At 37.1% G+C, this 21,377-nt stretch overlaps 1 protein-coding gene across 2 annotated transcripts in view; it reads right to left on the bottom strand.

Annotated features, from left to right (window-relative positions):
- The window catches only part of LOC121388832, a 123,397-nt gene that overhangs the window by 71,362 nt on the left and 30,658 nt on the right, over positions 1-21,377 (bottom strand). For both annotated transcript variants that reach the window (XM_041520345.1, XM_041520346.1), the window contains exons 10-13: positions 18,123-18,224; positions 11,281-11,406; positions 6,881-7,054; positions 4,588-4,764 (exon numbers count right to left, since the gene is read on the bottom strand). In XM_041520345.1, the coding sequence (XP_041376279.1) occupies positions 4,588-4,764; positions 6,881-7,054; positions 11,281-11,406; positions 18,123-18,224 (579 nt within the window). The remainder of the gene's footprint in view (positions 1-4,587; positions 4,765-6,880; positions 7,055-11,280; positions 11,407-18,122; positions 18,225-21,377) is intronic.

Below are 21,377 nucleotides of genomic sequence, written 5' to 3'. Positions count from 1 at the left end.
CAATTAATCGTCCTTCAAGATCTTTGGTGGTCATAAAACCTACTGTAATACTGAACTACCGGTTGTAATGTTTGCCTAATTAATTTACTATTATCATATAACCATTCCCCACAGCTAATATACCTTACAATTTTGGCAATTGTAAATTCTTATTAGAGTTCCCCTACTTTTTTTGAAGAGTATATATCACACCTCGTCATTTAAAGGGGAGATACCACTAATTATAAATCATCGTCAGCTTATTTCACTCAGCATTTTTAAGCTTTACAATATTTTTAGGTAACATTTTTTCCTGGTAGCCTTAACAACACTGTTAGAGATATTATAATGCAGACAACATAAAAAAATACATTTTTTAAACATTATAATCACAAGTAAAAACTTGATTACTTACGTTAAATACAATCTGAACTACAAAAATGTATTCCCATATAAAATTAAAATTTTGGTACAATGGAAGATTTGAAAGGATGTTAAACAATCTGAACTACAAAAATGTATTCCCATATAAAATTAAAATTTTGGTACAATGGAAGATTTGAAAGGATGTTAAACAGAGTTAGAGATTGTTTCCATGATCCACTATCAGGTGCTCATCCTTTGAAATCCGTAGGACTGACACTGCCAAGACTAGCTCAGAAAACCCAAACTTACACAGGATAGAGTCACTGCAAAAACACTGATGATATTTCAGGTGTTTGGGAAATTGAGCATATCTTGTCCCACAGTACTACTACTAGCTGTCGCCCATCATGAGCACAGCCTACAGCCATCAGGGTCATATAGTTGAAATGTACAGGATTTCTCTTTTCATTAATACTTAAATTAACCTGACCTTTTCACCTATTTGAATTGGTCCCCTTTTCCACTGATCTGGTCAAAATACCGAAATTCCAGGACTGAAAAATGTTTCCAGCCATTTAGTATTTAAGACACTAACAATATAACTGATGAAGGGTTTATTTAATGACGCACTCAAAATTGTTTTATTTACGGTTATATGGCGTCAAACATGGTTAAGGACCACACAGATATTGAGGGAGGAAACCCGCTGTCGCCACTTCATGAGCTACTCTTTTCGATTAGCAGCAAGGGATCTTTTATAATATGCACCATATCCCAGACAGGATAACACATACCACGGCCTTTGATGTACCAGTTGTGGTGCACTGGCTGCAACAAGAAATAGCCCAATGCATGGGCCCACTGACAGGGATCGATCCTAAACTGACAATTAACAATCAATATTACATTGATAAATGTTTACCAATGGGGTGTTCTATTTCATGTAGTGTTTTTGAAAAATTCTCAACCTTTCTTCACTGGTTGATTCAAAGAAAAACCAATTTGAATACATTAGATCACTATCTGGATGACTTTATCTTTGCAGGTAATAGCTCTTCTCAACATTGCCAACAATTAATGTCCTCTTTCCAATGTATTTGTCAGGAGCTTGGGGTTCCAATTGCGAATGAAAAAACTGTTGGCCCGGTAACAACTCTAAAATGTTTGGGTCTGGAAATAGATACCATAAATAGAATTGTTCGTATACCGGCAAATAAAATAGTTGCATTGGTTTCTTTGCTTCAGAAACTCATAACACTAAAAAAGGTGACATTAAAAGACCTTCAGTCATTGGTCGGGGCTTTGAGTTTTTTCTGTAAAGCGATCAGGGCAGGCAGGGCATTTATTAGGCGGTTCTATGATGCGATGATTGGAGTTAAGCAGTCACACCATTTTATTCGGATAAATGCCTCCCTTAGAGCTGATTTGTTGATGTGGTTAACATTTCTTAGGAATTTTAACGGGCAGACATATTTTACAGAAAGTACCTGGACAGGAAATTCAGTTTTAAATCTATTCACTGATAGTACAGGATCTGTCGAGTTAGGTTGTGGTGCTTATTTTAACGGGCAGTGGGTATACTTTCAATGGCCAAGTCACTGGCGTGGATCCAAGATAATGAAGGACATAACATTTCTAGGACTGGTGCCAGTGGTACTTTCAATGGCGATATGGGGCGAAAGGTTGGCAAACCGTAAGATCCTCTTCCATGTTGACAATATGGCACTGGTTTCCATTCTTAACAAACAAACATCAAAGGATAAGCATGTTATGAACCTTATCAGACCTTTTGTTTATTATGCAATGCGAAACAATATTATTTTTCGTGCGGTCCATGTAGCTGGCTCATACAATTGTATAGCGGATGCTATTTCTCGTAAGCAGTGGCAACGATTCCGGCTGTTAGCACCCAATGCACATCATCAGCCACAGAACATCCCAGACCACTTCTGGGAGTCGATCTACAATCTGAAGTTGACAGACTGCTGAGAGCCTCGGTATCAACAAATACTCATAAAGCCCATGACACAGGGTTAGCTTCATTTACTCGATTCTTGGGGAGGTATCAGTTGAGGGAGGTCTGGCCCCCTCCAGTTCATAACATTGTTAATTTTATTGCATTTTTGTCCATCTCAGGTTTGTCAGATGCTACGGCCAGAGCATATACAGCAGCCATAAGCTTTAAGTGTAAAATGTTAGGCCTTCAAGATCCAACAAAAAACTTTATCGTTGTTAAGGTATTGGAAGGTATGAAGAGGCTAAAACACAGACCAGACACCAGATTGCCAATCACATCAAATTTGTTAGCTCGACTTATTACAGCATTGCCGCACATATGTAGCAACTCTTATGAAGAAAAACTGTTCACATCAGCATATACTTTAGCATTTTTCGGTTTTCTAAGAGTTGGGGAACTGGCTGTATCGACTGGAAAGGACCATAACAAGGTTATTGCCAGCAGTGACATTACAGTTGATGGAACAGTGCAAGGGGTGGTCCTCAGGCTAAGGTATTCAAAAACTGATCAGTTGGGTAGGGGGGTGTCGGTGCATATTTCAAAAATCGGTGGCATTCTTTGTCCAGTTACCAATTTGGAGTCATTTTTGGGGGTTCGCCCTGCATTTAAGGGACCTTTGTTTTGTCACTTCGGAGGGGCACCTTTAACCAGATACCAATTTACAGCGGTTTTGAAAAAATCACTTGAATGCATTGGGGTGGATGCTCAGCATTATAAGGCTCATTCTTTTAGGATTGGAGCAGCTACAGCAGCCTCGGCTGCTGGTCACTCCATGGAAGCTATACAAGAGGCAGGGCATTGGACTTCCACAGCATACAAGGGATACACCCGTTCTCCACTGATCAACCTTCCAAATAACCTTGATTAACTGTACTGTAGCTAACTTTACATCACTATTTCAGATTCAAGGGTATGGTGTGTGGGGTCCTCAATAATAAAAAGGGCAGCGATTCAAGCACGAACCAGACCTGGCGGTTGGCAGCTGGGGCTGGGGCGAGTCGGAATTTCCATCTGGTGGCAGGGCTATGGTGGTTTACAATTGGGAGTCTTGAAAAACAAAGTTTTGTTACTCTCAAGACGTGAGCCCGCACCAAAATATTTGGTTATCCACTGTGGAGGAAATGACCTGGGGAACATTCAACTCGCATCATTACGTGAGTTGATAAAATCTACCTTGCAATTTCTTGCCCAGTTGTTGCCAAATACACGAATTATCTGGTCCCAGATTCTACCCAGGCTGAAGTGGCGATATTCACAGAATAATAAGGCCATGGAAAGAGCTCGGGTGCGCATAAATAGTGCGGCAGGTAAGGAGGCCATTCGGCTTGGGGGTGGATACATATTGTATCCTGATATTGCCCTTAAATCGACTTCGTTGTTCCTACCTGATGGAGTGCATTTAAGTAGTACAGGGACAACCATTTTCTTGAACACCTTGCAAGGGGCCCTAGAGAGCTTCAAATCTGGATGTAATATGGCGTACCCATATTAGACGGTTGTCATGCTTCGGACTGAATTTGTTGGGGTCACGGCTATGTGATATAACTTTAAGCTTTCCTTCCCCCACATTATTGTTGTGGCGGTGGTCACTATCGCCAGAAATAGATTCTTGGATATTGACCATATGGCGATTACAGGTTGCTTAAAGTAACAGTATAGGCAATGTACATATGTATATATTTTTTGGGGGAATTATTATTAACAGTTAAAAACCTTTTGGCCTCTGTCATCCCAGGGTCAAGGGGAAATAACTGATGAGTAGTAAATATTAACAGTTAAAACACTTTTGGCCTCTGTTTCCCAGGGTCAAAGGGAAATAACTGCTAGAAATTATTAATACGGTATTTGATTGTTGGGGCTCGCCATAATGGTGTTGTCGGCAGCCCAGTTGTGTTGTATTATGTTGTCGCTATTGGGGCTCGCCATAAATGGTGTTGTCGGCAGCCCAATAAAATATTATGTAATCTAGCCGTGACCCAAAATATTTGCCACATTTACATTAACCATCATTTATATTAGACCTAGTAAATCCATATATATATACCTGTTTAGAAAATAAATTATGTATTGAGATCATGTTGTTGTCTTGAAACTTATCTTTGATAAGAAGCATTACTGGTTAATTCCATGAACCTCTATCTAGTGCCTTGTCTATGGGAGGACAGCCACTCTTGAGAAGATCTTTTACAGGCAATACATCTACATGTATAATACACATGACTTACCACACTCATCCCCAGTGCAAGGTTCAGTTCTTTCTATATGAGAATTTCCCTTGCAGTACAGTTTGTGTGGTGACGGTTCTGGGTCTGTGCAAGATCTTGTGTAATTCACTCTTTGTGTACAAGATTTTCGACACACCTTCGCAGACCCTCTCCTCCAGCTAGACCACTGGCCATCAGCTGAAACATTCACAAGTTTCCATCAGGGGCAGATCAGGGAATTCTTAAATTATGCTTGGTGGGAAAAGAGCAGATGGACCAACTCACAAAAAGGGCAACCATTTTCTTCTTCTCTTTTTTACAATGATTTTATCAATTTTATTTTTTTATTTCTTAGTGCTGGTGGGGGAGAGGGGAGAGGGGAGGGGGAGGGGAAATAATAATTAAATTTTTTTAATTTTTAAACCACAAAGAGAGAGACATTTTAGTGTACCGTATATATTGCCATGTATCAGTCGACTCTTTGTATAAGCCGACCTCTCAGTTTGACCCTAAACATAAAGTACAAAATCATCGACCTCATGTATAAGTCGAAGTCATCTTTTGTCCAGCTGTACATTGTATTGATTTCAATAATACTGTCGACAAATAGACTTGTGCTTTTCTTTTTCAATATATTTTCTTCCCCTTTAATTATTACAGACACTGTAATAATTATCGCAATGCTAATGTCATCCATGCCTTGGAAAAATAATTTAGCACCGATAAATTATAACAAGAAAATAAACAATTCAAGTTGTAGCAACATATCACTGCACATAAGTAATTTAATTATTCACTGGACAGCATATAATAAACTCAGTAAGGCATGTTTAATCCCTGTTTTCCCCCACTCAGAAAGAAACGATTCTGACTGGTCCATGGCTGATGTTTACACAAAATCGTGTGATCCAATCAAATAAGAGCTTACAAAATGATATAGACAGAGGTGTCAAACAAAGATGGCGGAACACATTTTTACCATTGAAATGACAATAAAACAAGTAATTTTTATTATTATTCATCAAACTATTAATGCATTAAAGAACAAAAAACTACATAAAACTGCATGATGGGGTGTTTTATTTATACTGTGCACAAATTATTGTTACACAAGCTGTGAAAGGCTGTAAGGGTCTGATCCAAATTTGTAAGTCAGCGTTGGGAGTGTTTTTGATCAGAATTTTATGAAGTCAATTTGTTGCCTCCGTGTATAAGCCGACTCTCTTCTTTTGGAAAGTGTTTCTACACTTCAAAAGTCGGCTAATACATGGCAATATACGGTACTTGGGGGAATGGGTCCCCTGGTCCTGCCTCTGTTCACTACTAATCATTTGCAAAGTGGCACAAAACCACAACTCAAACAATAATAAAAATAAAAACAACAATACTGTACTCTCTCACTGTGTGTGTGTAGATCCCCACAACCGATTATTTGAAAACCATGCACATAATAAGGAAGGACATGTTTTATTTAACGACGCACTCAACACATTTCACTTACGGTTATATGGCATCAGACATATGGTTACAGATCACACAGATATATAGAGAGGAAACCCACTGTCGGCACTTCATGGGCTCTCTTTTCGATTAGCAGCAAGGGATCTTTTATATGCACCATCCCACAGACAGGATAGTACATACTATGGCCTTAGTTACACTAGTCTAATGGGGTCACCGACGGGAATCGATCCTAAACCGACTGCGCATCAAGTGAGCACTTTACTACTAGGCTACGTCCCACCCCCATGCACATCATGAATAAAATGAAGATATTGTGGAAATTTAGTACATTGTGTTACAGACCAACGACCACTGTTGGAAACATTTACAAATCCTCACAACCAATCATTTGTTAAACAAAAACATGATAAATGCAAATTTGACATTGATAAATCAGGCACATGTGCTGGGTCGCTGAAAGTCCCTGTTCCAAGCAAATTCTCTTCTTTTCTTTTTTTTCTACATATTTTTCAGGAAGCATGACTCTGCATCTAGGAAAAATTTGTTATTTTGAAGAAAAAGAAGGAAAAATAGGACAAAGACCAAATAGTAGGAAAAAGTTGGAAAAGTAGAATCGCTGGACAGCCTGCATATTTTTCAAAGACAAATTTCATTTCATAATTTTGAAGACATGGAAACAACTTTAAACGGTTTTTCAAGATAAGACATTTTTTTCAACCCCAATTAGATTTAAAGCAAATTACTAATGGAATACATTCACCTAATTCCTATTGAATTCACATTTGGCAATTTGGAAAATGAACCTTCAAGGGTTACATCACTATACTAATTTCGATGCATGCATGCTTACCACATTTTAGCCCTGCACACTGCAAATAATATGTAATTTGATCCTTTCCTTTACAGCTATCTTGTTCGTGGATGGGAGGTGGGTTGACACAGAATCTTCGTTCGGTCACAGTTATCAAACATTTGTCACTGCAGGAACTTTTAGTTATCTGCCACTTCGACCAATTACTCTTCCCTGAAACATTATCAGAGGGCTACACATTAATTCTTGACATTCCTTAAAGGGACCGTACCAAGTCTGCAGACATTGTAAGCTGTTTATGTCTAACAGTCCTTTTGACGACTAAAATTACATACTAAGTACATTCTTTTTTTAGAATGCCAATATATAAATGGTATATTGGTCTAATATTATCTTAGAGGTCTGCATGCAGACAGATAGATGGATGGATCGATGGATGAAGTGTTTTAAGTTGTAAAAATTAACACTCACCCCATCGCCCCAGCCAAGTATAAATCATTTGGAAACAGTACAATTTAACACTTTGCTTGCAGCTGATAGTTAAATATATAGAGGTTATTACCAGAGTGTTTTTTGGTATCGTCAGTATCATATATTAGGAATAAAAATTGTATTATGCGAGCCTTTGGCTTAATACATGTTTTTGTAAACTGTACACGCAACTTTAATTCCAGTCCGCCATTACTAGATATTCAAATGACGTAAGAATATGTGGCGCGGTGTATTTTTGAATGGAAATGACGTCAAACTCGAATGACGTCATTTTGGATGTCCTTACATCAAAATAAAGTATGTCTAACTTTCTTTTTTTTTTGAACGTTGGGCAGCTTTCAGTGTTAAATTGCCATTGAAATGTTTTTACTTGGTGACTATGAATGCATATGTCAATCATGGAGTGTCACCCAAGTATGTTTGCTTAAATGTCAATAAACCTAGTGCGGAGACCTCGACTAATTTGCATCTAATTTGCAAAGTTATCAAATTCTTAAAGTATGTGATCTGAAAAATATCACATACTTGACTGCACTGAAAATGTAAGATATTACATGATAAATATAAATATAAATATATATATATATATATATACCAGCAGGCTGCAAAATGACCGGGTTCGCATCGCAAAAAGCGATGCAAAATCTTGCGATATTGTAACAATGACTAGCAGTTTGCGATGCATGTTTTTTGTAACCAAACTGATCTTTGAATTGAGATCGCGGGAGAAGAACCCACTTAGGGGTGTCAATTTTCCGTGATCGCAGCCAAGGTAACTGATTCGCCAATTGATAAACATTTTTAAAATTTATCTCAGTGTACAACCTTCTCGCGTGTGTTAGTATTTCAAATAGAAAATACTGTCGGAATACGTGGAGGATGTTTGACGTTTTAACAAGAACAGTGACGTAACGTGCTAGTTGCTACGTCATCGTGGTAACCTAATTTGCAAGCAGCTATGACCTTGTACACTGAACTTGTAGCCTACCGTGCACGCAAATATATTATGTTCACGAATTAAATATACCGCGAAAATTGCGCGAACATGTATGCTGATAGCTCCGCGAATTTAATTACGTGTTAACTTATTTCCGATTTAGCTTTGAATAATGCCTATAGATACAAAACACATTGTGCATCGCATGCACTTTATTTTTATCATCAAATTACCTGCCACGTGGTTTTATACTACAAGTGACACTCGGTGCTATGCATGATCGGCGTTCAGCGATAACCAGTAGTCAAAATATCTGATAATTATTTTGACCGGTTGTCGAAGTGGTCGTTCGGTTTAACTTGTTGCGTTAAAAACAGTCTGCAAAACATTAGCGACAAACGGCTGGCTGAATTCACGTCTGGTATCTCGTGACTACGAGATTTCAGTTTGTTGTTTTTACACTGATTATTCTTATATTCGATACATACTTGTGGCTTTCATTATTTGTAAACCTGAATGCAACCTATGAATACTACTAATAAATAGTATTCGGTCTAGTTTGTGATTTTTCAAGTTTTCTGCATCATGTATTATCAGACATACATGCGGACAAGACTAACAGCACGTGGACCGCATGGCGAGAATGTCTCGAGTATAATTATATCGTACGTGAAACTGTCATTGAAAGGAGTTCAGTTGATATTGGTCGTTTTTATTTTATTATTGGCAAAAACTATCGTGAAAATGTAAAATAAAAGCTTGATCGCGAATTATTTTAGTCGCGAAAATGTTTGCGTATACATACAGTATTATCGACTAATTAACAGCTTGGCATTTTTAATTTCGAATTGCCTCGGCAAATAATGTTCCAGTAAAATACGTATATATATCGTTTAAGAATTGTCAATTTTCATAACAAAAATGAACACCGAATACGTTGGAATGATCAGCCAAATGAGGAATTTTTCTCGGGCTTCAATCGCACTTTGGATCAGACATACAAATCAACTCAGGAAAGACTAAAAAATTACTTTTAACAAGTTAAATGACCAAGCTGCTTAGCATAACCATTGACAAATATTATTCAGAAATATGTTGTACTATAAAAATTAAACCCTGACATTTCTATGCTATTTTCTATATAGCCAAAAAAAAACAAAGTGAGATTCTCTGGGTGTGTGTGTGGAGGGGGAGGGGGGAGGCAACTGCCCCCTTGACCTCCGGAGGATACGGCCTTGTAAACAAGTGACAGTGATGACCCTTCATATGTACTGTTCTGTACTTGTTTTATTTTGGGGTAAGCAGCCCACAATACAGATACATGTATAAGAAATATGCAATTTTATTGAAAAGAATGTGTTTTATTCATGTTTACTCATTTTATTAAAGTGCTAATCAAATTCCAATAGTTGCTAATCAATTCTCCATCCAGTAGGAAAAACTGCTAATCAAAAATTTAAAAACAAATTGCACCCTGACCAGTGTTTTTCGGTTTCATCAATATCATATATTAGGAATAAAAATTGCATTATGTGAGCCTCTATTGTATTCCTAATATATGATATTGATGAGACCGAAAACCACGAGGGTAACAATCTCTTTATCATATTATCTCAAGTTTTTGTAAAATGTACATGCAACTTTTAATTCCAGTCCGCCATTACTAGATATTCAAATGACGTAAGAATATGTGGCACAGTGGTTTTTTTAATGGAAATGACGTAAAACTCAAATGATGTCATTTTGAATGTCCTTACATCAAAATAAACTAGTGTGCAACGTTTTTTGGTTTCTGAATGCTGGACAGCTTTTAGTGTAAAATTGCCATTGAAATGTTTTTATTTGATGACTGAAAGTATGCGATCTGAAAAAGATCACATACTTGCACTGAAAATGTATGATATTATATGATAAATACATATATTATATTAACAGACTTATGAATATCATAAGCCAATTCTACCATGTGTGTTTGTGTATCACGTGACAAGGTCAGGTGTCTTTTCAACACAGATTATCGCACAGTCTAGTAATGGATAATGTGAATGCTTTAATTAAAAACAGGCATGGGAACAAGGAAGGAAGAAAATGTTTTATTTAGCGACGCACCCAACACATTTTATTTACAGTTATATGGCGTTAGAAATATGGTTAAGGACCACACAAATATTTTAGAGAGGAAACCTGTTGTCGCCACTTCGTGGGCTACTCTCTTCGATTAGCAGCAAGGGATCTTTTATATGCACCATCCCAAACCGACTGTGCATTGAGGGAGTGCTTTAGCACTGGGCTATGTCCCGCACCTGGCATATCAGCTACTCTGTCTATTTGAACCACTGTAGATTGTCATCAACATCAGGTATTTCATGATTGCAAATCTGTGTTCACCACTAGATCTGTATTCACCACCAGTTCCGTAACCATCTTGTCAAATGTGTGTGTGTGTGTGTGTGTGTGTGTGTGTGTGTGTGTGTGTGGTAATATTTAATCAGACAGAACTCGTGAAGCCCATGATTTAGAATATTTACCTCTACATGTTTCTGCTAATTTGGAAAGATTTTTAAAATAATGCTTTTTGCTTTTATGAATAACATTAATTTCACCAAGACAGTGAAATGAACTGCACAGTAATTGGGTTATGAATACATTTTTTAAGTGTGTGTGTGTTTGCACGTATCAGGCATGGCAGATCAGGGGGCTGTAATGTTTGTTTAAATCTGTTTTCATATTCCATTTTTTATATGTGGTACAAATCTGTATTCTGAATATGCTTGAGTCTGGTTTTTAATATCTACGTGTATCTATGAATAATGTCTTCGAATGGCGAGGTTTGAGCTTAATGTAGTATCACCATCAGTCACAGATATTATATTGCCTACTTGCGATATATGGAGTTATTGGTAATGCATCCACTCTGCAAGCCTTATGAGTTACCCATTCTTAACTTCACAGGATAAATGTGACAACCTACATCATTAAACTGGCATTCTCGATACACACATGTACGTACGGACACATCGAGTTCCTCTGCTGATATATCCATCTCTGCACGTGCATTTGAAAGAGCCGCATGTGTTCACACATTCTTCACCTTCCATTGTACAGTTGTGCATTCCTGTCAAGCATTCATTGTCATCTGTAACACAGAAACAACCTAATACATTACTTTCAGTTTGAAAAGAAAGGAAAAGAATATCTGTTGAGCACCTAAGCACATTTGAAACTGCTTATTTGGTGTGAATTATGCAGTTATTTCGACAAATAGTTGTAAAGTGAATGACACATATGTATATCTTTAGCTCAGGAACACTGAGTGACAGCTATTTATATCTTTAGCTCATGCAGGAAAACCTAATAACAGCTGTGTATATCTTTAGCTCAGGAACATTGAATGACAGCTATATATATATATATATATATATATATATCTTTAAATCAGAAAACTGTCAGAATCGTTACTATAGGAACGGGAAAAGAAAGTTCAGAAAACATCGGCAGTCATCCGTTTTGAAACTAACAACATATTTTCAAATTTCCAGGATATTTCCCAGACAAAGTGCAAAAATCACTATTTCCCACGACTTTCAGGAACTGGAAATAACTTCCCAAAATTCAAGGATTTTCAAGGAATTTAAGGATACGTACAGTATAATATGCAGCCAAGTCAATATGTATTTCCTGGGGAAATTTGAGGGTGAACCACGCTGCTATTACTGTATTAAAATCATTTTAAAGTTGGGCATAAAATAAAAAAGAAAGGGATAGTAAAACAACCTCAAAACATTATTGAGTGCTTTTTCTGCTGAACTCTGTGAAGATCGGATCCTGACTCAGATCAAATGTTCGAACTGTGACGCAAAAAGAAAGTTCATAAAACGTCAGCAATCAGATTCTAACTTGGAGCCAAATCAAATGTTCGAATCGTTATTATAGGAATGGGAAAAGAAAGTTCAGAAAACTTCAGAAGTCATCAGTTTTGAAACTAACAACATTTTTCAATTTCCCGGACATTTCCCGGACAGAGTGCAAAAATCACTATTTTCCGGGACTTTGGAAAACAGCTTCCCAAAATTCAAGGATTTTTAAGGAATTTAAAGATGTGTACATTATAATATGCAGCTAAACCAATACATATTTTCTGGGGTAATTTTGGGGACAACCAGCCTATTGAAATAAAAATGTATTCGGAACACTTCGACCGATTTCGTTAACCTGTATGCAGCTACATTAGCAGTGTTCATTTAGGTGATTGGAATTCAGTAGAAATTATTATTAAAATTAAACCAATTGAGCAAAATTGAAACAAACACCCAATGTGGTTGTTAGCTCTATTGTTTTTAATGCATTACATAAATTGCATTCAACAGTGCTGTGTTTGCATGTGCATACACTAAAATCTGCCGTCTTTGATTCTGCCACCACCTCCGAGGCGGGAAGTGTTGGAATCCAGTCTGAGCTGAACGTGTTGCTCATCTGAAATTCCGATTAGGCCTATTCTGATTTTTAGAATTGCCCAAGTACCATACCCACTGTGCCCCAATGTTTACATTGTTTGAACATTTGGTGTTGTAATTGTTTGTATGACAGTAATCTGAATTAAAAATAAAATAAAAAAGATGGAATAACACAGAGTTTTAGTTTTTATCGTATAGCTCACTGTGTTGTTGTGGGGCTGTTTTGGTGCATGCGACGACTGTGTAACAGTACGTACATTTGGCAATTGCAGATTTCCGACATCGTTGAAATTTGCAATGGGAAAATAAATATGCATCGGTCACATTCACAGGAACGACATTTTAATAAGTCTTATCTGAGGTCTGTATGAACGGTATCTGGTGTGTGCAGGGGGGGGAGCATTAAAAAAAAAATCTTTAACTAAATGGAGCAGGATAAAAAAAAAAACGTGGACATATGGTTTACAGATATACACAGCTGTCATTCAGTTTTCACGATTAATAGATATAAATATCTGTTATTCAGTGTTCCTGATTCAAAGATGGGCATATATAGCCGTCATTCAGTTTTCCTAATTTATAGATACATGTATACATCGCTATTATAGGGGCCACGGAATTGGGCAAAGGGACATGCTCACCCCTCAAATGTTTCCCTATTACTGTGCTCAGAACGCTTGACTTGCTGTATTAGAACACTTAAAATTCCATCCCTCCCCTCAATGCTTGAGTCATCAAATATATATTTTGTCATTCCCCAAACCATCAAACAGACAGCAGCCCTCCCCCACTTTCAAATACATAGTCCATGGGCCAGACCAGAATTTGGTATCACCCAGAGGGACAAAGGCTCATAGGGTTTTTTTGGTAGGTCTATGCATGTAGATAATAAAATGAGGTGATAGCCTTCTGCATCGAGTAGCTTTCTGTCAGTTTCACTGTGACAACTGAATAGTATGCTGAAAAAAATCCGAAGCAAATTTTTGGGGTAAGGGAAACTTAATTTGGAGTAACTTTCCTTAGAATCACCCTATCATAGGAATTCACCACTCAAAATATGTTTTGAAGCCCTCTAACGATTATATATCATAATATGCAAATTAACCACAAAAGTAGGTCATCAGAGGTCAAAAGGTCACCGATTTTGGGTCAAGCTCAAAATTTACGGATTTCAACTTTGCCTTATCGATCATCTGTTGGGACATTTGCCAAAATCAGGCCTAGAAATGGCTGGAAACTGTGTCAGAAGGAATTTCCAACAATTTATAGGCACCCATGTTCAGTCATCTAGAAAAATATTAAAACGGAAACAAATGAGCCAAGGTACGTTTTTGCAGAAATTTTTTATTTTATGATATATCAGTACTAACACCAACATCAACCTTAAATCACACTATAATGACAATAAGTCTCACAAAATGTTTATTACAAAGCAGTTGTGTATCTTTTTGAGTAACTGAAGCATGAAGCAGGCCTAAAGAGGTCAAAAGGTCACCTATATTCAGTCATGCTGGACATTTTTAATGTCCAGCACGCTAGCATCATGTTTTTGGCCAGCCATTAAGATAATAACTCAAAATAGCTTGGGACACATCTACAAAAACCATACTTAATAATTACACTTTAACAAACACTTTACCTATTTTACTATTATTACTAACAAAAAAGAAAGAAAGAAATGTTTTATTTAACGACGCACTCAACACATTTTATTTACGTTATATGGCGTCAGACATATGGTTAAGGACCACACAGATTTTGAGAGGAAACCCGCTGTCGCCACTTCATGGGCTACTCTTTCCGATTAGCAGCAAGGGATCTTTTATTTTCACTTCCCAGAGGCAGAATAGCACAAACCATGGCCTTTGTTGAACCAGTTATGGATCACTGGTCGATGCAAGTGGTTTACACCTACCCACTGGGCCTTGCGGTGCCCTCACTCAGGGTTTGGAGTCGGTATCTGGATTAAAAAGCCCATGCCTCGACTGGGATCCGAACCCAGTACCTACCAGCCTGTAGACCGATGGCATAACCACGACGCCGGTTTATTACTAACAGACCCAAACGAATAAAAGCTTGGTCGTGTAATTTTAAGTAAATCCATTTATTAAGCACCCAAACGTCCCAAGTAAAGATTGTACCTAATTTTACATTATTATGTAGGTAATGCTATAATCTTATCTTTAAGACCCATTGCAATTGAGACAGCCGTAATGGGATGACACCCACTTAACTTACTGCAGGTCATACCGGCTACAAGTAGAAAGGCTGTCTTTATCAAAAGTCCATCTCCACCCCTCCTCCGAGTGGGTGCATTTTGGTAACTGTTCACTGGTGAGCCATAATTCATCTTGGTAGGCAACCTGTTTTGGGTGCTCACAGTCGGGCATCCTGGTGTAAATGAAATGGTTTCTATCATTTTCCCCTTGCTTCATTGACAATTTTCAGGTCGCTGAATTTATCATACAAGATAACTGTAATGCGTTTAAGTAGCTGGAGATATGGACCATCTGTGTCTGCTTTAGTGTAAGAGTTAAGTGTCATATTGGTAACGACACAAGTCACATCAGGGTAGCAGTTCCATGCACACAGACTGGCTATCTATTTTTTCCCGAAAAAAGGCAAAGTAGTGTTTGAAGATCTGAAGATGGTTGATGAGCAGCAAGGCCATGGATTTCACTTTAGCCAGGATGCCTGCTTCTTTGAATATCTTTACTTTGCTTTTCTTCCGTAGATGCTTTGATTACTGTCCATCATGTATGTGTCCTATACCAACGCAAGGAGGTTGGTATCGGATGCAATTATGGTTTTCCCCCCAATGTTTGACCCGCCATGGGAATGATTACTATAGGATTCGTGTATTCCGGGCTCGGGTGATACTGAGATCATCTGACAGAGAACACAGGAAACAGCTCTGTCAATAGTCCCATACCGAAATGGAAGTACTGTGGTTTCACCATTCATCTTATTATCATTCATATAATTATTTTTATGTCAAAAAAAGGAGAAGATATTGCTAGCCAACTCATGAAATGTCAGGTTACTTGAAAACACAAGGTTCTTTGAAACTGAACTGGCATTTTACGTGATCCAGCCAACAAAGAGGAACTAATTTATACTCCACACTACCAATATTGCCACCGTAGACTGCCACGAAGAGAAATAACCATTACGTTTTGGTGCCACAGTTATTCTTCAAGCAAATGTTCGTTCAATTCCACCATGTGACTCTGAGGAATCAGACATCACACTTTTAATTTATGTGCAGAACGTTATTATATGAACGACTGTACCAGCTATCACGTGCGCACTGTTATCACAAATATATATGTCGTCCCAATTGGCAAGTTCCATCATTTGTTTACCTTGGGTAAAACAAATGTGAGAATATGGTTTGCCTGTGGTACAGGTAAATTCTTTACATATCATCAAATCAGTGGTATATATGACGTCCTGGGAAAAGATACATACTTGTCCCTGCTTCTTTTCCATAGCTTAACAGGATATAATACTCCTTCTGCTTTCTTTGGAAAAAAGGTAAAAGGACTGCAAAGGGTGCATGGAACTGCTACCCTGGTGTGACCAGTGCCTTTACCTAACACCCGTGTCTGCTTTACACCAAAGTATATGCACATGATCCACACTCCAGCTCTTCGCCGTAAGTTTTTATAATAAGACCAGTGACCTGCCAGAATGGAACAACAATGAAAACCATTCCATCATCTTAGGATGCACCCACTATTGCTCAACCTGCTATTCATCAGTGGACAGAATGAATAAATTGCATCTACTCCAGAGGGGTGGGGTGGTCTTTTGATAAAACCAGTCCTGCATTCCTATATGCAGTACCAAACCTGTGACCCTCAAATACTGCAGTGCTGTTACAATAGTCTAAGTGGATGTGGCACTAGCTGTATACGATAAAATAAGATAAGATACAGTTTATGGATAATGTATATATGACCTATGTATTACAGGGCTGCAAACTTACCACGTATATGTGGCCAAAGCTGCAAAGATACTTAGAAATTGAACTAAATGCAAAAGATTATATTGTACCTCCATTTGGTGAAAGTGAAATAGACAGCTAGTGCCATCTATTGACAATAGTTTGAATGGGGAGTAATCATTTTTTAAAGATCAGTTCAATGAAAAGTTGATGGAATTTCAAGATTTCCACTAGTCTGAACCTGTTCAATCTGAAAACAAAAACTAAATTAGGGTGCTCAGACACAACCACAGGTGTTTATTATGACTTTCTCTGCCGTTTCCATCCTTATTTTTCAGAATGAGCTTGGTTAGTACCATCAAATCATAGAAAACTGAATAGTGACCGTTTGACCTCTGATGACCTACTTTTATACATGCCAATAATAATTTTCTTTAAAAGACATCAGATGCCAAGAGCACTTTATAATAAACATTTTGGGTGTTTATTTGTTCTAATAGGGTGTTGTGTTAGTTTTAAATTTGATATATCATAAAAGAATCAATTTCTGCAAAGACTGACCGTGGCTGGTTTGTTTCCGTTTCAATATTTTTCTAGATGACTAAACATGGGTACCTTTAAATGGTTGGGAATTCCTTCTGACACAGTTTCCAGCCATTTCTAGGCCTGATTTTGACAAATGTGCTAATAGATCACGAGGCAAAGCTGCAATCCACAAATTTTGAGCTTGACTCAAAATCGGTGACCTTTTGACCCCTGATGACCTACTTTTGTGGTTCATTTGCATATTATGATATGTAATCGTTAGAGGGCTTCAAAACACACACTTTAAGTGGTGAATTGTTATGATAGGGTGATTCTAAGAAAGGTTATTCCAAATTAAGTTTCCCCTACTCCCAAAATTTGCTTCGGAATTTTTTACACGCACTATTCAGTTTTCAGGATGAAAATGACAGAAAGCTACTCGATACGGAAGGCTATCACCTCATTTTATTATCTACATGCATAGACCTATGAGCCTTTGTCCCTCTGGGTGGTACCAAATCATGAAAAATTGGCCTCTGGCCCATGGACTAACACTCTTACATGTATCTGCAGGCTCTGGTAATTCAGTTTTTACTCTCGGTACCGATTCATATACATGGCCATATTTCAGTTTTTCCTCATTCATAGATAGTAGTAACTCAGTTTTTTCTCATTTATGGATATAGTCATAATTCAGTTTTTCCTCACATTTATGGACATACATAGCCGTAACTCAGTTATATATACCTAACTAGCAATAACTTTATAAGGAGACAGTCAGACCATATTTTGAGACAATATTCCGTTGGGACAATTCAGTGGGTAAATGGCAGGATTGCCCATATGGTCGACCCAGTCTTAAGTCTGGATTGTGTTCAACTGTTCAAACTGTTCAAATACACACACTATACAACAGCTGAATACCTTGCTGACAGTAACGTCCATGAAATCCACGCTCGCATGAGGCACACTCTTTTTTTTCTACAATGCCACTACAGCCTTCAGCGCAACGGCACCTAAATCGATCTGAAATTATCAAAAGAAACTGAATCTACATTTTTAAGATGTATGAAATGATCAAGCATATATACAAGCTATATCTTCCGTATATGCAGGCAAATCACTAAATGGCAGCAGGTGGCAATTCCTCACCGCCTATGATAATATCTGTTCACCCAGTACAGGAATTAAAATAATATTAAAAGCTGCAGACACTACAAAATATTACAAAACAATACAGATTAGAACGTTAGGCACACTCACCAGCAGAATCAGACATGCAAGTCTGTGGGTACATTGCCTCTGTTACAGAAAGTCAAATACAAATTTGTACCTCGATGCAATTGCTATTGCAATGACATTGGATAATGCCAAATGCAGTGCATGATCGGCATTTCTTGCTCTGACTAGTGGTGTGGTGTGGTGTGTGTAGAGGGGATGATTTTCCGTTTCAGATTTTGCCACATTCCGTTTCAGATTTTTGCAAATTCAGTTTTTTTCCGTTTTTGTGTTCAATTAGTGTCATATTTTATTGTTATAAACTATATACATTTGTTTTATTGTTCCAGCTCTGATCTGGTTTGCTATTGCTATTTTTTAAATACCTGTAAAAATAATTGTAAAAGTGTATAAACCGCACCACTTGGTTCCCACCTTCATCCGTAAATAAACCGCACTTTTAAATAAGCCGCGGTGAAAACAAAGCCACAAACTTAATTACGGTTAATTATTGTTTGTATTTAATAATAATAAAGAGATCCATTCTCCCTTAAATTCAAACAATAAAGAATTGTTGATTGTGTGGCTTTCAGTTTCATTTCATCTGATGGATTATGGGTAAGTTTCATTTATAAACAAAACACACCGTTGACAAACCCCGCTATTTTCACGAAAATATGAACAAGAACTTTGGTAATGCATTGTTCATAATCTTACATTAGTTGCCAAAAAATATGTATAAATAAATAAATACTTGACAACATTTTATTAGTTCCAGTATGATTACAAAGCGTGAACCAAAAAACAAAAAGGGGGGGGGGGGGGCACATTACTATTTTAGTACTTACTCGATTACACATGTATGTTTCTCTGTAACCTAACTAGCGTGCCGTGTGCACAAATTACATATTCAAATGAAGTCGGGTCAATCTGGATATAGACCAGTGGTAGTGAACCGAAACTAAGCACTGTTCTGTCGATCATTTAAAGTTTCGACATTATTTTATAACTTTAAAAAATATATATTTGCCTAGAATTATATATTTAGAGCCTGTTTAAGGATCAGCGGGGTCTGTAGCACAAATAATAGTTGGGCCCAATTTCCAAGATATATATTTTGCAACCCCCTCAGGGAGAGGGGGAAATGTACACAGTGCCTCACCGCGGGACCCCCTGAACGGGCCTGTAGCACGTGCTACATGTGTTACAATAATAAACCGGTGAGAAGAAAAGTAAAATGCTATTTTTGTGTGCAATTTAGAAAACAATCGGTTCAGAAACAAATAACGTGTAGTAAATTCTGTAGCATGAAAAAAGGCGTTCCCCGTGGGACGGACTATAAATGTGAAATGTTTCCGTACAAATTAACGAATATGCCCGAAGTTTTACGAAATTATGTTTACTGGCGAAAGCGTTGTGTAAATTTTGAATCGTAATAAGTATTATTGAAAAATATCGAAAATGAACGTACTAAAAATCTTATTATATAATCAACATTCTAAAATTGTATTAGTACATAGTTTATTTTTATATTTCAAGTTAAATTTCACTATGTAAAGTGACACGGGTAAACAGTCACATGCTTTGTTGCAAGCTTACGGCAATTAAGCATAACTTCCGAGAATTAACGGTTCTGAAAATATTTAGGCATACAGTGTACTCCATGAAAGTTCGCATACCAAAACACTATGCGTATATTATCAATATTGAATCTTAAAACTACTAAAAAAAATTATTATGGTGCTTGAACCAGAAATCTTTTGAAGGTTATTTTTTTAAAATTGCAAATTCCGTTTCAGTTACTAAATTCTGCGATTCCGTCCATTTTTCCGTGATCGCGGAAAATCATCCCCTCTATGTGTGCAATCACAAAATGTTAAGCGATAGATAGTCTGAACAATGTACTAACATCCATTCAAAAATACATTATAGGTATGTATATATATAACGAAGGAAGAGCATAAATATAGAGCCAGAAAAGTCAAGTTAACATGAAAAGGCAGAGAAATAGAAAATATTAATGCATCAACACAGGATGCACCATATATATAGTCCAATGTCATGTTCTTAGTGTGTGGTGCCAAGCAGACCATGGCATTATTTGCAAGAAGAACTGTTGAGTGGAAGGTGAAATAACATTATTAACAAGCTGCATGGGACACTGCAGATGGATACAAGCACAATGACAGAAAAATCTGCCAGTCTGTAGGATGTGACCACGAACGGAAAATGGGCCTGACATATCCTCATTAACACAAGTATTGCTAAATAAAATGCAATATAGGAATCATTAAAGGAATAATTGTAGATGCAAGTTTCATATTAATTTTAAATTACAGTTTATATTTGTAACAGATTACTACAGATTAATCGATCCCATATAAAATCTGCATAATTACATAATTTTTAATGTGCTGGCACTCGTAAACTGTGATATACCCAAGAATACATGGTAAAAATAAATTTTAAAAACCCCCAGAAAAATCTGCTCCAAGTATTCACAAAATAAGCAGCCAATTCTTTGCTTTCAAAGCTTTATTGGTAGAAAAATTGGTAAACAATATGTACCCAAAAACTGAAGTCAGCTGTTTGTCAATCTCTATAGATTTTCTAATAAAATTAATATTTTTTACTGATAAATTAATTATTTTATTATACTGTTTTATGTACTGGTAGGTATAATCTTCACATTTTAAAACAAAAATTAATAAAAACATTTCGTGGGAGGCAGCCATTAACAACTTTGATAAAGCCTCCTTAAGAATTTATATAAATGTTTTGCAGTTATGACCCTAAAATTACCTCTAAAGGTCATATCTTAGGTCAATGTTCTAATTACGTCTTTATTTCTAGAAGTTCATTCATGGAAGTAGTTGAATATAAAATGACAATAAAATATTATTGATTGTGGAAACTTTTTGTCGTGCCCATATCCAACTTAGGTTCAGGCACGCCCACCCC

The sequence above is a fragment of the Gigantopelta aegis genome, chromosome 14 (assembly GCF_016097555.1).
Source record: "Gigantopelta aegis isolate Gae_Host chromosome 14, Gae_host_genome, whole genome shotgun sequence".
Lineage (NCBI taxonomy): Eukaryota > Metazoa > Mollusca > Gastropoda > Neomphalida > Peltospiridae > Gigantopelta > Gigantopelta aegis.
Note: the sequence above shows the minus strand (reverse complement) of the source record. Positions and strands in the feature narration are given on the sequence as shown.